Here is a 12,870-nt window from a genome sequence, read left to right on the forward strand (position 1 = left end):
AGGAACTGTCAAGGTACTTGTGGAGGATAAAGGAGATGTGTTTCACGCACTCACTTCAGACATTTCTAGGTTAATTAGCCAGGCATGTGGTATAGGGTCTTGCCTTTTTCATGTACATTGGTTTGTTGTCAGAGACCTAACCAGAAGTGAAAAGAAAAACTGAGACCCAATAGGCTGTTCTCAGGGCACATAGGTACCTGAAATCATTTTTTTTTTTTGGATTAGGTGGATGACTAAAGAAACAATTCCCATTTTCTGTTGCTATTTTCCTCTCTGTTTTACAGACAACTGGTTAAGAGAGCTAAATCGGTGGTGTCCCGAGCTACGTATCCTCCAGTACTATGGTAAGAGGAATTTATATTTTATTAAGTATTGACATAAGAAGAAAGATATGGAATTATGAGTGTGAAAAATATTTGACTAATGGACAGGTAAATAGATGACAAAGCATTCTTACACCATTCTGATCTTCCTTTAGCTACACAGCTTTGGAATGATGTAACTTGCAGTAATAATGTCCAGCTCCTGCCCTCTAATCACTGCTAAAAAAATCTCTGAACTCAGTTAAAACCAATAAGCAGCAAAACTCTGTGCAGTATACTCATGTACTTTGTATTTGTCTTCCCCCTTGATCATACTAACATCCTGATATTGAATAATAATCAGTACATACTGTACCAGTGAGAGAACCTTCAACTAACACACCTAGAGAACCAGAAGTTTTTCATGCTGTAGACTGAACACATTTAGTTGCTATGATTAGTAATATAGTACCATAGATGTATATCTTCAAAGCACTTAGACTTGCAAAGTTCCATAGAAACCTATGGAACTTTGCAAGTCTAAGTGCTTTGAAAATGAGCCTCACAGTAACATAGTAAATAACGACAGATAAAGACCTGAATTGTCCATCCAGTCTGTTCAACAGTCACATTCATTCTCAATTCTAGATTGTTAACAGTGAATGTGATATTATATACTTGATCATGGTCTTTCTTTGTTGTCCATCCAGCTCTGTCCTTACGTTCCAACTACTGGAGTTGACGTCAAAGCCTATCCGAATCCGTCTTTGTCATTTGCGGGACACAGACTGTAAAAGTCTGCCTGGCACTGTGCTCACATTCCAAATTACTGGAGTTTCCATCGAACCTCTCTCCAGCCCATCCTAAATTGGATTGCTATATGCGGCACTCATACCGTTCAAGCCAGCCCAGCACCGGCCTTAGTTGATACAGCCAGAGTTGCCATCTAAGCACCACTTGATATGCAAATACATATGCAAACCTTTAAGTTTTCTTGTTTTTTATACCATTCATTTTCTAATTAGAGATCCTCTGTGTTCATCCCACGCTATTTTGAATTCCTCCACACTTTTATTTCTCCACCACCTTCCTCGGGAAGGCATTCCAGGCATCAACCACCCTCTCTGTTAAAAATAATTTTCTGATATTACTCCTAAGTCTACCACCCCGCAATCTCAATTCATGTCCTCTAATTTTATGATTTTCCCTTCTCTGGAAAATATCTGTTTCTATATTAATACCTTTCAAGTATTTAAACATCTGTATCATATCGCCCTTGTCCTTCCTCTCATCTAGGATATTACATATTCAGGTCTTCCAGTCTCTTCTCATATGTCTACATAAGTATTGCCATACTGGGAAAGACAAAGGTCCATCAAGCCCAGCATCCTGTTTCCAACCGTGGCCAATCCAGGTCACAAATACCTGGCAAGATCCCAAAAAAGTACAAAACATTCTATACTGCTTATCCCAGAAATAGTGGATTCCCCCCCCCCCCCCCCCCCCCCCACAAAGTCCATTTATTTTATTTGTTACATTTGTATCCCACATTTTCCCACCTATTTATAGGCTCAATGTGGCTTGCATGATACCAGAGAGGCGTTTGCAGACTCCATTTAATAATGGTCTATGGACTTTTTCTTTAGGAAGCCGTCCAATTCTTTTTAAAACTCTACTAAGCTAACCGCCTTTACCACATTCTTTGGCAGTGGATTCCACAGTGTTAGTTACATGTTGAGTGAAGAAACATTTTCTCCGATTCATTTTAAATGTACTCCATTGTAGCTTCATTGCATGCCCCCTAGTCTTAGTATTTTTGGAAAGCGTAAACAGAAGCTTCACATCTACCTGTTAAATTCCACTCATTATTTTATAGACCTCTATCATATCTCCCCTCAGCCGCCTTTTCTCCAAGCTGAAGAACCCTAGCCGCTTTAGCCTTTCCTTATAGGGAAGTCATCCCATCCTCTTTATCATTTTTGTCGCCCTTCTCTGCACCTTTTCTAATTCCACTATATCTTTTTTGAGATGCGGCGACCAGAATTGAATACAATATTTGAGGTGCGGTCACACCATGGTACGATAGGCATTATAACTGCCTCGTTTTTGTTTTCCATTCCTTTTCTAATAATACCTAACATTCTATTTGCTTTCTTAGCCGCAGCAGCACACTGAGCAGAAGGTTTCAACGTATTGTCAACGACAACACCTAGATCCGTTTCTTGGTCTGTGACTCCTAACGTTGAACCTTGCATGTCTTTTGGTCCAGTTCCCATATCATTTTTGTCGCCTTCCTCTGGACCGCTTCAAGTCTTCTTACATCTTTAGCAATATACGGCTTCCAAAACTGAACACAGTACTCCAGGTGAGGCCTCATGAACGTCTAGTACAGGGCTCCTTTCTTCTGCTGGCTACACCTCTCTATACAACCTAGCATCCTTCTGGCTACAGCCACTGTCTTGTCACACTGTTTTTGTTGCCTTCAGATCCTCAAATACTATCACCCCAAGGTTTCTCTCCCTGTCTGTGCATATCGGCCTCTCACATATGTCTCCCTTGGATTTGTACTCCCTAAGTGTATCACTTTGCAGTTCTTTGCATTGAATTTTAATTGCCAAACATTAGACCATTCTTCTAACTTTTGCATATCCATTTTCGTGTTTTCCACTCCCTCTTGGGTGTCTACTCTTACAAATCTTGGTATCATCCGCTAAAAGGCAAACCTTACCTTCTAACCCTTCGGCAATGTCACTCACAAATATATTGAACAGAATCGGCCCCGGCACATATCTCTGAGGCACTCACTACTCACCTTTCCTTCCTCTGAGTGAATTCCATTAACTATCACCCTCTGGCATCTGTCTGTCAATCAGTTCACCACTTTGGGTCCTAACTTCAGCCTGTCAAGTTTATTTAAGAGGCTCCTATGAGGAACCGTGTCAAAGGCTTTGTTGAAATCTAAGTAGATTACATCTAGCGCATATCCTCAATCCAGTTCTATGGTCACCTGGTCAAAGAATTCAATCAGATTTGTTTGGCACTATTTACCTTTGGTAAAACCATGTTATCTTGAATCTTGTAACCTATTGGATTCCAGAAAATTCAGTATCCTTTCCTTCAGCATTGCTTCCATTACTTTTCCAATAAATGAAGTGAGGCTTAACCAGCCTGTAGTTTCCAGCTTCTTTATTTACTTCTTTACTCTGTATAAATAGGAGCAAGCATTGTATGAACTTAGCTTTGACTTAACTCTGTTGTATTTTGTGTATAAAAGATTTAAGCTTCTAACTATATCTATTCCTGTATCCTTCTGTAGGATCCCAAGAAGAACGCAAGCATCTCAAATATGACATCCTTAATAATGCTCTAGATTTCAATGTTATATTAACTACGTGAGTATGTTCGTTGTATCATTTGATATACTGCAAATGACCAAAGTATCAAAGCGGTTTACAGTAAGATCATATATATAAAAAAAAAAAGGAAACAGACACCATCTTCAGTGCTAGGAAAAAAAGAGAAAATAGTATTGTAATTAGGAAAAGTCTAATAAATGCCATAGGCTGTGCAACGCTGGCATCTAGTGTAACACAGAGGTATTACCATGAATAGAACATAATAGGTTAGAACATTTTTCTCCCATGCCAAATTTGAGAAACATTTTTCAATTTATTTTTTTTGACCCAGCATTTTCCTACTGATACTCTTTGAGCTCAGTTGGAACTTTAGCGGGGATTTAGTGGCATAAGCAGACTGTTGGGCAGATTGTGTGGACCATAGAGGTCTTTATCTGCTATCATCTACTGTTTAGTAGTATGTTAATATCCACAAGTGCCAGTGGAACTTTATCTCTATTATATCTCTCCTAATGTGTATTGATAGCCCTCTCCTGGGGATCATGCATTCAGGATCCTACAGTCCTCGCCCCTAAATCCAGCTACTAAGTACTGCTATTGCCCCCCTGCCCTCCAACTATGACACACTCGCTTCGAGCCCCAAATGACCTGAGAAGCAGAAGATCTAAACTTGGCATTAATCTAGATTTCTCCACATAGCAGTGTTGAATATTTCTAATAAACTACTAGCAAGCACCTCATTTGTCTCCTCTTGTGGAGGTTTCACAGTGGGGTTTTTTTTTTCTAAATTCTCTGTCAACAAAGAGGATTGAGTCAGGAACATAAATTCTCCGAGAACAAGCAGGCTGCTTGTTCTCATGTGGGTCGACCTCCGCGTCAGCCCGCGAATTGGATGGCATTTTGCAAGCAAAATATAAAAAAAGTTTTGCCAGTCTTGCATGTGCAGATTTCCTGCCCGTCGCGCAAGCATGCCTCTCAGTTTTCTTTTCTCCGGGAAGAGTCTTTGTCTGTTTCGTTTCTTTATTGCCTTATTTTTCTTATCTTTTAACCATTTACCGTTTAAAAAAAAAAAAAAGGTACCCGTAGTTTCCTTTTATTTTTTTGTTCCCTTTTAAAGTTTCCTTTGTTTTTGCCGTGCGGTCGGGTTGTTCCCTTCTTTTCGTGCCCTTTTTTCTTTTAACAGGCACAATCGTGTCTTTTGATTTCACTGAAGCCGTTTTTCCTTCCATGTCATCGAAGACACCCAGTGGCTTCAAATGGTTGTACTCAGTGCAACCGGACCATCTCAGGTACTGATACCCACCCCTGTTGTATCCAGTGCCTTAGGCCTGACCATAGCCCAGCCGCTTGTAGTCTGTGTCTTCGTATGAAGAAACGGACCCAAGCGTCTTGAGATGCCCAGTGAGAAAAGCTTTTTGAGGCTCAGTTCAGTCCTTCGACATCGACTTCGAGGGAAGCATCGACATCAGCAGCAGAGGTAATGGCTGCTGAAAGACCTATTCGCGCTGGAAGCAGTGAGGCATCGAGTGGATCTCCACCTGCCTCGAGGCCTCATGTTATGCAGGCCCCCCAGGACCATCCTTCGTGGGACCCGGCCCTGAGGAGGCGTGAGGATTCCACGTCCTCTATACCGAGGAGTCTTGATGACGGGCATCAAGCGAAGGCGAAGAAGCACCGTCATTGTTCTCCTTCGACACACGGTGCCGGGAGCTTCGGGGCGTCGAGGGAATCGGCATCCGAGAAGCATCGGTGCCGAGAGGATCGCTTCTCCTCTATTCAGGAGGTGCCGATGTGTCTGTCTTCTGGCAACCCGGAACCTGTTCCCGAGCCTCGACAGATTCTGTCACCGGCTCCTGTACCGACCCCGCAGCCTTGTCCGACGGCGGCTCTCGACGAGCACATCAGGGCCCTGTTTTCAGAGCTTCTGGAAGGATTGCTGCGCCAGTCTGCTTCGGTGTCGGGGGTGCTTGCACCTTCCGTACCGTCTGCTGCAGCGGCATCTGGCCCTTTGCCTGTGGTGAGGTTCCTGACCTCGGTGCCGCCTGCGGCATCGGTGTCAGCTGCCACCCAGGTCGACTCCCCTTCTACATCGGTGAAAGAAGCTTCGCCGGAGTCCAGGCGGGCATCGACTTCTTGGCACCGCCATCGAGGATGTCGTTCCTTGGTGTCGAGGCAGGCTCAGTTTCGGACTGTGCTGAGGGATGTCTTGTCCGATACTGAAGATGAGCGTTTGTGGGGGGAAGAGGAGGATCCCAGGTACTTTCCTTCTGACGAGTCCTATGGGATTCCTTCTGAACCTTCCCCTCCACTAGAAAGGAGACTTTCTCCACTGGAGAGTCTATCCTTTACCTCCTTTGTCCCGGAAATGGCTGCGTCTATTCCCTTCCCTATGGAGGTTGAGGATGAGCCCAGGGCTGAGATGCTCGAAGTCCTAGATTATCCTTCTCCGCCTAGAGGGGCTTCAACTTCTCCTTTGCATAATGTACTGAAGGAAGTCCTTATGAGAAACTGGTCTTTCCCTCTGTCTAATCCTGTGATCCTGAAAAAGACTGAATCCTAATATCGGATCCACAGGGAGCCTGGATTGATGAGGTCTCAGCTACCTCACAATTCCATGGTGGTGGACTCCGCTCTCTAAAGAGCCAAGAGTACTAGAGACTATGTCTCGGCACCCCCAGGCAGAGAATCTAGAACTTTGGACTCTTTTGGGAGGAAGGCGTATCAGGCCACTATGCTCGCTGCCAAAATCCAGACATACCCAGCTCTTCACGAGCATCCACTTGCGGAACTCGGTGAGGCAACTGTCTAGCTTGGTTGATTCACTCCCTCCGGAGCAGGCCGAGCCTTTTTGCGAGGTGGTCAGGCAGCAGAAGGCGTGTCAAAAATTCCTGGCCAGGGGTACGTTCGACATTTTTGATGTAGCATCCAAGATCGCTGGCCAGGGTATAGTGATGTGCAGACTCTCATGGCTGCGTGTCTCTGACCTGGATCATTCGGTCCCGCAGCGGATGGTGGATGTTCCTTGCCAGGAGGATAACCTTTTTGGTGAGAAAGTAGAGGATCTGGTTGACCAGCTCAAAAAGCACAATGATGCTATGTATTCTCTCTCCCGCCAGGCGTCTTCTGGTACTACCTCCTCATCTAGGAGGTTTTTTTAGAGGGAAGAGGAGTGCTCCCTATTCCTATGCTAGGCGTAGGTACGCTTCTGCTTCTCGGCAGCCTGCCCAGGCTCAGTCCCAGCGCGCTCGTTCTCGTCAACAGCGTGCACCTAAGGCCACTGCGGCTCCCCAGCTAAAGCAAGGGACGGGCTTTTGACTGGCTCCAGTTCAGCATAGCCTCAGTAAACGTGTCCGTACCGGACGACTTGCCAGTTGGGGTGAGGTTAATGTTTTTTTCACCAAAGGTGGCCTCTTATAACCTCCAACCGGTGGGTTCTTCAAATAGTCCGGTCAGGATACACCCTCAATCTGGAATCCAAGCCTCCAAATTGCCCACCGGGAGCTCAGTCCCACAGCTCCCAGCACAAGCAGGTACTTGCAGAGGAACTCTCCGCCCTTCTACAGGCCCAAGCGGTCGAACCCGTTCCACCAGGGGAAGAGGGGCTGGGATTCTATTCCAGGTACTTTCTTGTGCAAAAGAAAACAGGGGTGATGCATCCCATCCTAGACCTAAGGGCCCTGAACAAATTTCTTGTCAGAGAAAAGTTCAGGATGGTTTCCCTATGCACCCTTCTTCCCATGATTCAGAAAAACGATTGGCTGTGCTCTCTGGACTTAAAGGATGCTTTCACACACATCTCGATACTTCCAGCTCACAGAAAGTATCTTCGATTTCGGCTGGGAACACAGCACTTTCAGTGTACTGCCTTTTTGGCCTGGTGTCTGCGCCCAGAGTATTTACCAAATGCCTAGTTGTAGTTGCAGCGTCGCCACGCAGCCTGGAAATGAATGTGTTTATCTCGACGATAGACTGGTGAAGAGCACCTCGAAGGAGGGTGCTCTGGAGTCCATGCGAATGACTATTCGGGTGCTAGAGCTACTGGGGTTCGTCATAAATTATACCAAGTCCCATCTCACCCCAGTCCAAAAATTAGAATTTATTGGAGCCCTGCACTCAGCTCGAGCTTATCTTCCTGGGACAAGGGCGGACAACCTTCTGTCCCTGGTGTCCATGGTTCGAGCATCTCAGCAGGTCACGGCTCGGCAGATGTTGAAACTTCTGGGGCACAAGACCTCCACAGTGCATGTTACGCCCATGGCACGTCTACATGTGAGATCAGCTCAATGGACCCAAGCTTCTCAGTGGTTTCAAGCTGCGGGGGATCTAGAGGATGTAATCCAACTGTCCAGCGACTTTCGGAGTTCTCTTCAGTGGTGGATGATTCGATTCAATTTGTCAATGTGACGACCATTCCAAGTTACTCAGCCACGAAAAGTGCTGACGACGGATGCATCTCTCCTGGGGTGGGGAACTCATGTAGATGGGCTCCACACTCGGGGAGCCTGGTCCTTTCAGGAAAGAGGTCTGCAGATCAACCTCCTGGAATTAAGAGCGATCTGGAACGCTCTAAAGGCTTTCAGAGATCGGCTGTCCAACCAAGTGATCTTAATTCAGACGGACATTCAGGTTGCCATGTTTTACACCAACAAGCAGGGGGGCACCGGATCTTGCCCTCTGTGTCAGGAAGCAGTCCAGATGTGGCTTTGGGCATGCCGTCACGGCATGTTTCTCCAAGCCACTTATCTGGCAGGCGTAAACAACAGTCTGGCCGACAGGTTGAGCAGGATTATGCATCCTTACAAGTGGTCTCTGAACAAGGGCGTAGTCTGCAACATCTTCTGAGCTTGGGGCACCCCCTCGGTGGATCTTTTTGCCACTCAGATCAATCACAAGGTCCTTCAGTTCTGTTCCAGGCTTCAGGCCCACGACAGATTAGCATCAGATGCTTTTCTCCTACATTGGGGGACAGGCCTTTTGTATGCGTATCCTCCCATACCTCTAGTAGGGAAGACTTTGCTGAAACTCAAGCAAGACTGCGGGACCGTGATCCTGATTGCACCCTTCTGGCCGCGTCAGATCTGGTTCCCTCTTCTTCTGGAGTTGTCCTCCGAAGTACCGTGGAGATTGGAGTGTTTTCCAACCCTCATCACTCAAAACGAGGGGTCGCTTCTACATCCCAACCTCCAGTGTCTGGCTCTCTCAGCCTGGATGTTGAGAGCTTAGAATTCGCCTCCTTGGGTCATTCAGAGGGTGTCTCCCGAGTCTTGCTTGCTTCCAGAAAAGATTCCACGAAGAAGTGTTACTTTTTCAAATGGAGGGAGTTTTGCCGTCTGGTGTGACAGCAAGGCCCTAGATCCTCGCTCTTGTCCTACACGGACCCTTGGATACCTTCTACAATTATCAGAGTCTGGCCTCAAAACCAACTCAGTAAGGGTTCATCTTAGTGTGATTAGTGTTTATCATCGCCGTGTAGAGGGTAAGCCTATCTCTGGACAGCCTTTAGTTGTTCGCTTCATGAGAGGTTTGCTTTTGTCGAAGCCCCCTATCAAACCTCCACCAGTGTCATGGGATCTAAACTTGGTTCTCTCCCAGCTGATGAAAGCTTCTTTTGAGCCACTGAATTCCTGCCATCTGAAGTGCTTGACCTGGAAGGTTGTTTTCTTGGTGGCTGTTACTTCAGCTCGTAGGGTCAGTGAGCTTCAGGCCTTGGTAGTGCATGCACCTTGTATCAAATTTCATCACAACAGAGTAGACCTCCGCACGCACCCTAAGTTCCTGCCAAAGGTGGTGTCAGAGTTCCATCTTAACCAGTCAGTTGTCTTGCCAGCATTTTTGCCTGTCCTCATAGCTGCCCTGGCGAAAGCAGTTTGCACACCTTGGACTGCAAGGGAGTATTGGCCTTTTACGTGGAGCAGACAAAGCCCTTTAGACAGTCTGCCCAGTTGTTTGTTTCTTTTGATCCCAACAGGAGGGGAGTCGCCATCAGAAAATGCACAGTTTCAAATTGGCTAGCAGATTGCATTTCCTTCACTTATGCCCAAGCTGGGCTGACTCTAGAGGGCCATGTCACGGCTCACAATGTTAGAGCCATGGCTGCGTCAGTGGCTCACTTAAAGTCAGTTTCCATTGAGTAGATTTGCAAGGCTGCAACGTGGTCATCAGTCCACACATTCACATCTCACTACTGCCTCCAGCAAGATACCCAGCGTGACAGTCAATTCGGGCAGTCAGTGCTGCAGAATCTGTTCGGGGTTTAGAATCCAACTCCACCCCCCTAGACCCATTTTTGTTCTGTTCCAAGCTGCACTCTGTTAGTGGTTTATGGTTTCAGGTCAATCTATGTTATGTCCTCGCCGTTGTGAGGTCCAGTTGACCTATGTTCATTGTTTTGAGTGAGCCTGGTTGCTAGGGATACCCCACATGTGAGAACAAGCAGCCTGCTTGTCCTCGGAGAAAGCGAAGATACATACCTGTAGCAGGTATTCTTCAAGGACAGCAGGCTGATTGTTCTCACAAATCCGCCCACCTCCCCTTTGGAGTTGTTACTAGTTTGTTAAGCTTTTTGGTTTAACTTAGGCACGCTTGCGCGACGGGCGGGAAATCAGTCCGTGCATGCGCGCCAGAAGACTGGCAAAAAAGTTTTTTTTATATTTTGCTTGCAAAATGCCGTCCGATTCCCAGGCCGACGCGGACATCGACCCACATGTGAGAACAATCAGCCTGCTGTTCTCGGAGAATACCTGCTACTGGTATGTATCTTCGCTTCGGGTGACACCATCTAATGGCACCGAGATGAAACAGCACCCCAGAGCTCAGAACTAGTGTAAAGTTCTGAGTATGCATAGGTCTACCTGTCACATTACCATCACAACAGTCCCTACAGTTTTTGTTTTTTGGGAAGGGGGGTTCTGTTCTGCTGAACAGACGTAACAAAGCTCTCCTGACTTTTCATTTTAGGGTCTTTTCTGATGTGTTTTTGTTTGTTTTAATTTACTTTTGTTTTATATTTCTTTTCAAAAACAAATATTTCTGTTTTTGGTTATTTGTTTTGATATTGTGGGACCATGGAGCAGATAAAGCCAGGCTAATTTGCCCTGCAAAACTAGTGGAGGAAAGATGGCCAGTAATGATATCACAGACGTAGGGACTCATTTTCAAAGCACTTAGACTTACAAAGTTCCATAGTAACCTATGGAACTTTGTAAGTGTGTGATTTGAAAATATTCCTCTTAGTATCCTCAAGGGGACTACTCTGAATTTAGACAAATGTTTTCTCTAGGCTTAGAAGAATTGCCTCACTGGCTCTGTGACCATTATGAGACAGAACTGCTTTTACAATTGCAGAAAACACCATCTGTGCAGAGGTTAGCAGTTCCTCCTCAATTGATGTTACCTCTGTACTCTCATGCAATGACTATAAAAGTCCCATCATAAAAAGACATCCCAATAATTCAAAGATAATGCCCGTCTCAGCTGAGGGTTCTCGACCTTTAAAAAGCACAGACATATTTGGTACAGTTGAACAAGTCTGAGCAAGACGAAGCATCTAAAAGTGGTTACGAAACACTATCTTCTTCAGTCATGGCACTACCCAAAGTGCAGGAAGTCACTGTGCCATCGTAACTGTTTACAGTTCTGTCACAGACAGAACTTCAGGCCATTTTCAATCATTCCACAGCTGTCATCCACTTGTGCTCAAAATATTTTCAACATTAACACAATACTGGGGCACCTTATTGCATTCGAACCCTACTGTACCTGGTAATGAAGTTTGAACAGGATATTTTAGTGACTAAGAACGGAAGAGGTTTTCCATCTGATGCTCTACTAATGGGCAGGACCCCTTTTCATTGACCAAATACCATACTCTAGTACTTGTACCATCTCTATTGGCTTGCTGTGCAGATGCTGTCTATCAGTAGTATCAGTGGTTTCTCTGTCTATCATATATTGATAACTGGATCTTCGGCTTTCTAATGTCTCATATCCAAATTAGAGAGACCACCTTTGCATGAAACCATCAAACCAGAATCCTCCAGTCCCATGGGGGCGTTCATTCTTCTCTCATGAACGTCATTATGGATAGTACTTTTTCTAGGGGTAGTCACTGGGGAGGAAGAATCAGTGAGTTTCGAGTGTAAGTCACATACGTTTGTACACAGTTCATCATAAGAAAATCTACAAACTCATCCTAAGCTTCTGACAAAGTTACTCATACTTTTTCATGTTGATGAAGTGGTAGTACTTCTTACTTTCTATCATAGTCCTCTAAAGAATCAGCATGAAAGACTTTCCAAAACTTAAATTCTAAAACAGGCTCTAGCTTACTATCTTGAAAAACAGATTCCATCTTTTCTTTCAACCACAATAGGCTTGGTATACTGATTGCAAAGTGTGTACTAGCTAAACTAGACTTCTGTATTGAGTTCTGTTTTGTTCAGATTGGTATCTCCCTAACCAGTACAAGCCTCATTGGATCCAGAGCTACAGATGATGCTGTAGCTGTCCTGAAATCTGCTTCACTGGAGAGCATCTACAAAAAGTTACTTCATCCTCACTGTACACCTTGATTTCACAATACTGCCTGGACCTATCTGAAGTCAGAAATGGTATATTCAGTCAAGCATTACTGAGTAATTTGTCTTTATGATCTTTACAAATCTTGCATCATTGTTGGCTTAGCTACTTCTCAATGCTGAGGCATTTATGAATGTAGAGCAACTCCGATCTTAGGGATCACCCATTTGTATATCTGATTCAATCCTGCTTTTTGACAGAGAAGACAAAGGTATTTGTTACAGGTGTTCTCTGTAGACAGCAGGATTAATCAGGCATACAATCCCACTCACCTCTTCAAGATTTTAACCCAAGAGGATTGCTGCGTGCAGGAAGGGCATGCCTGCTCAGAACTTTACACATGCTGAAGAGAGACCATCTAAGTGTACAGACTGTGAAAACACTTTGTCAAAAGGAGGAACTAGAACAACAGGAAACATGTATAAAAGAGACACATTTTACATGCTCTAAGTATGAGAAAGATTTCAGTATGAAAAAGGAACTAATGCAGCACCTGAAAAATAATAGCGATTCTGAACTATGTAAAAGTATAGAATATGGAAAAAGCTGTAACAATAAAGTAAACATTACAGAATATCAGAAAAACACTAATAATAGATTCTCCAAGAACAAGCAGGCTCTGTTGTTCTCACAAG

At 44.8% G+C, this 12,870-nt stretch overlaps 1 protein-coding gene across 4 annotated transcripts in view; it reads left to right on the plus strand.

Moving 5' to 3' along the window:
- Positions 1–12,870, plus strand: part of SMARCAD1 (SWI/SNF-related, matrix-associated actin-dependent regulator of chromatin, subfamily a, containing DEAD/H box 1) — a 314,928-nt gene that overhangs the window by 198,001 nt on the left and 104,057 nt on the right. For all 4 annotated transcript variants that reach the window (XM_030190695.1, XM_030190696.1, XM_030190698.1 and 1 more), the window contains 2 exons: positions 285–344; positions 3,619–3,694. In XM_030190695.1, the coding sequence (XP_030046555.1) occupies positions 285–344; positions 3,619–3,694 (136 nt within the window). The remainder of the gene's footprint in view (positions 1–284; positions 345–3,618; positions 3,695–12,870) is intronic.

This window comes from Microcaecilia unicolor, chromosome 2 (genome assembly GCF_901765095.1).
Source record: "Microcaecilia unicolor chromosome 2, aMicUni1.1, whole genome shotgun sequence".
NCBI classification, from domain to species: domain Eukaryota; kingdom Metazoa; phylum Chordata; class Amphibia; order Gymnophiona; family Siphonopidae; genus Microcaecilia; species Microcaecilia unicolor.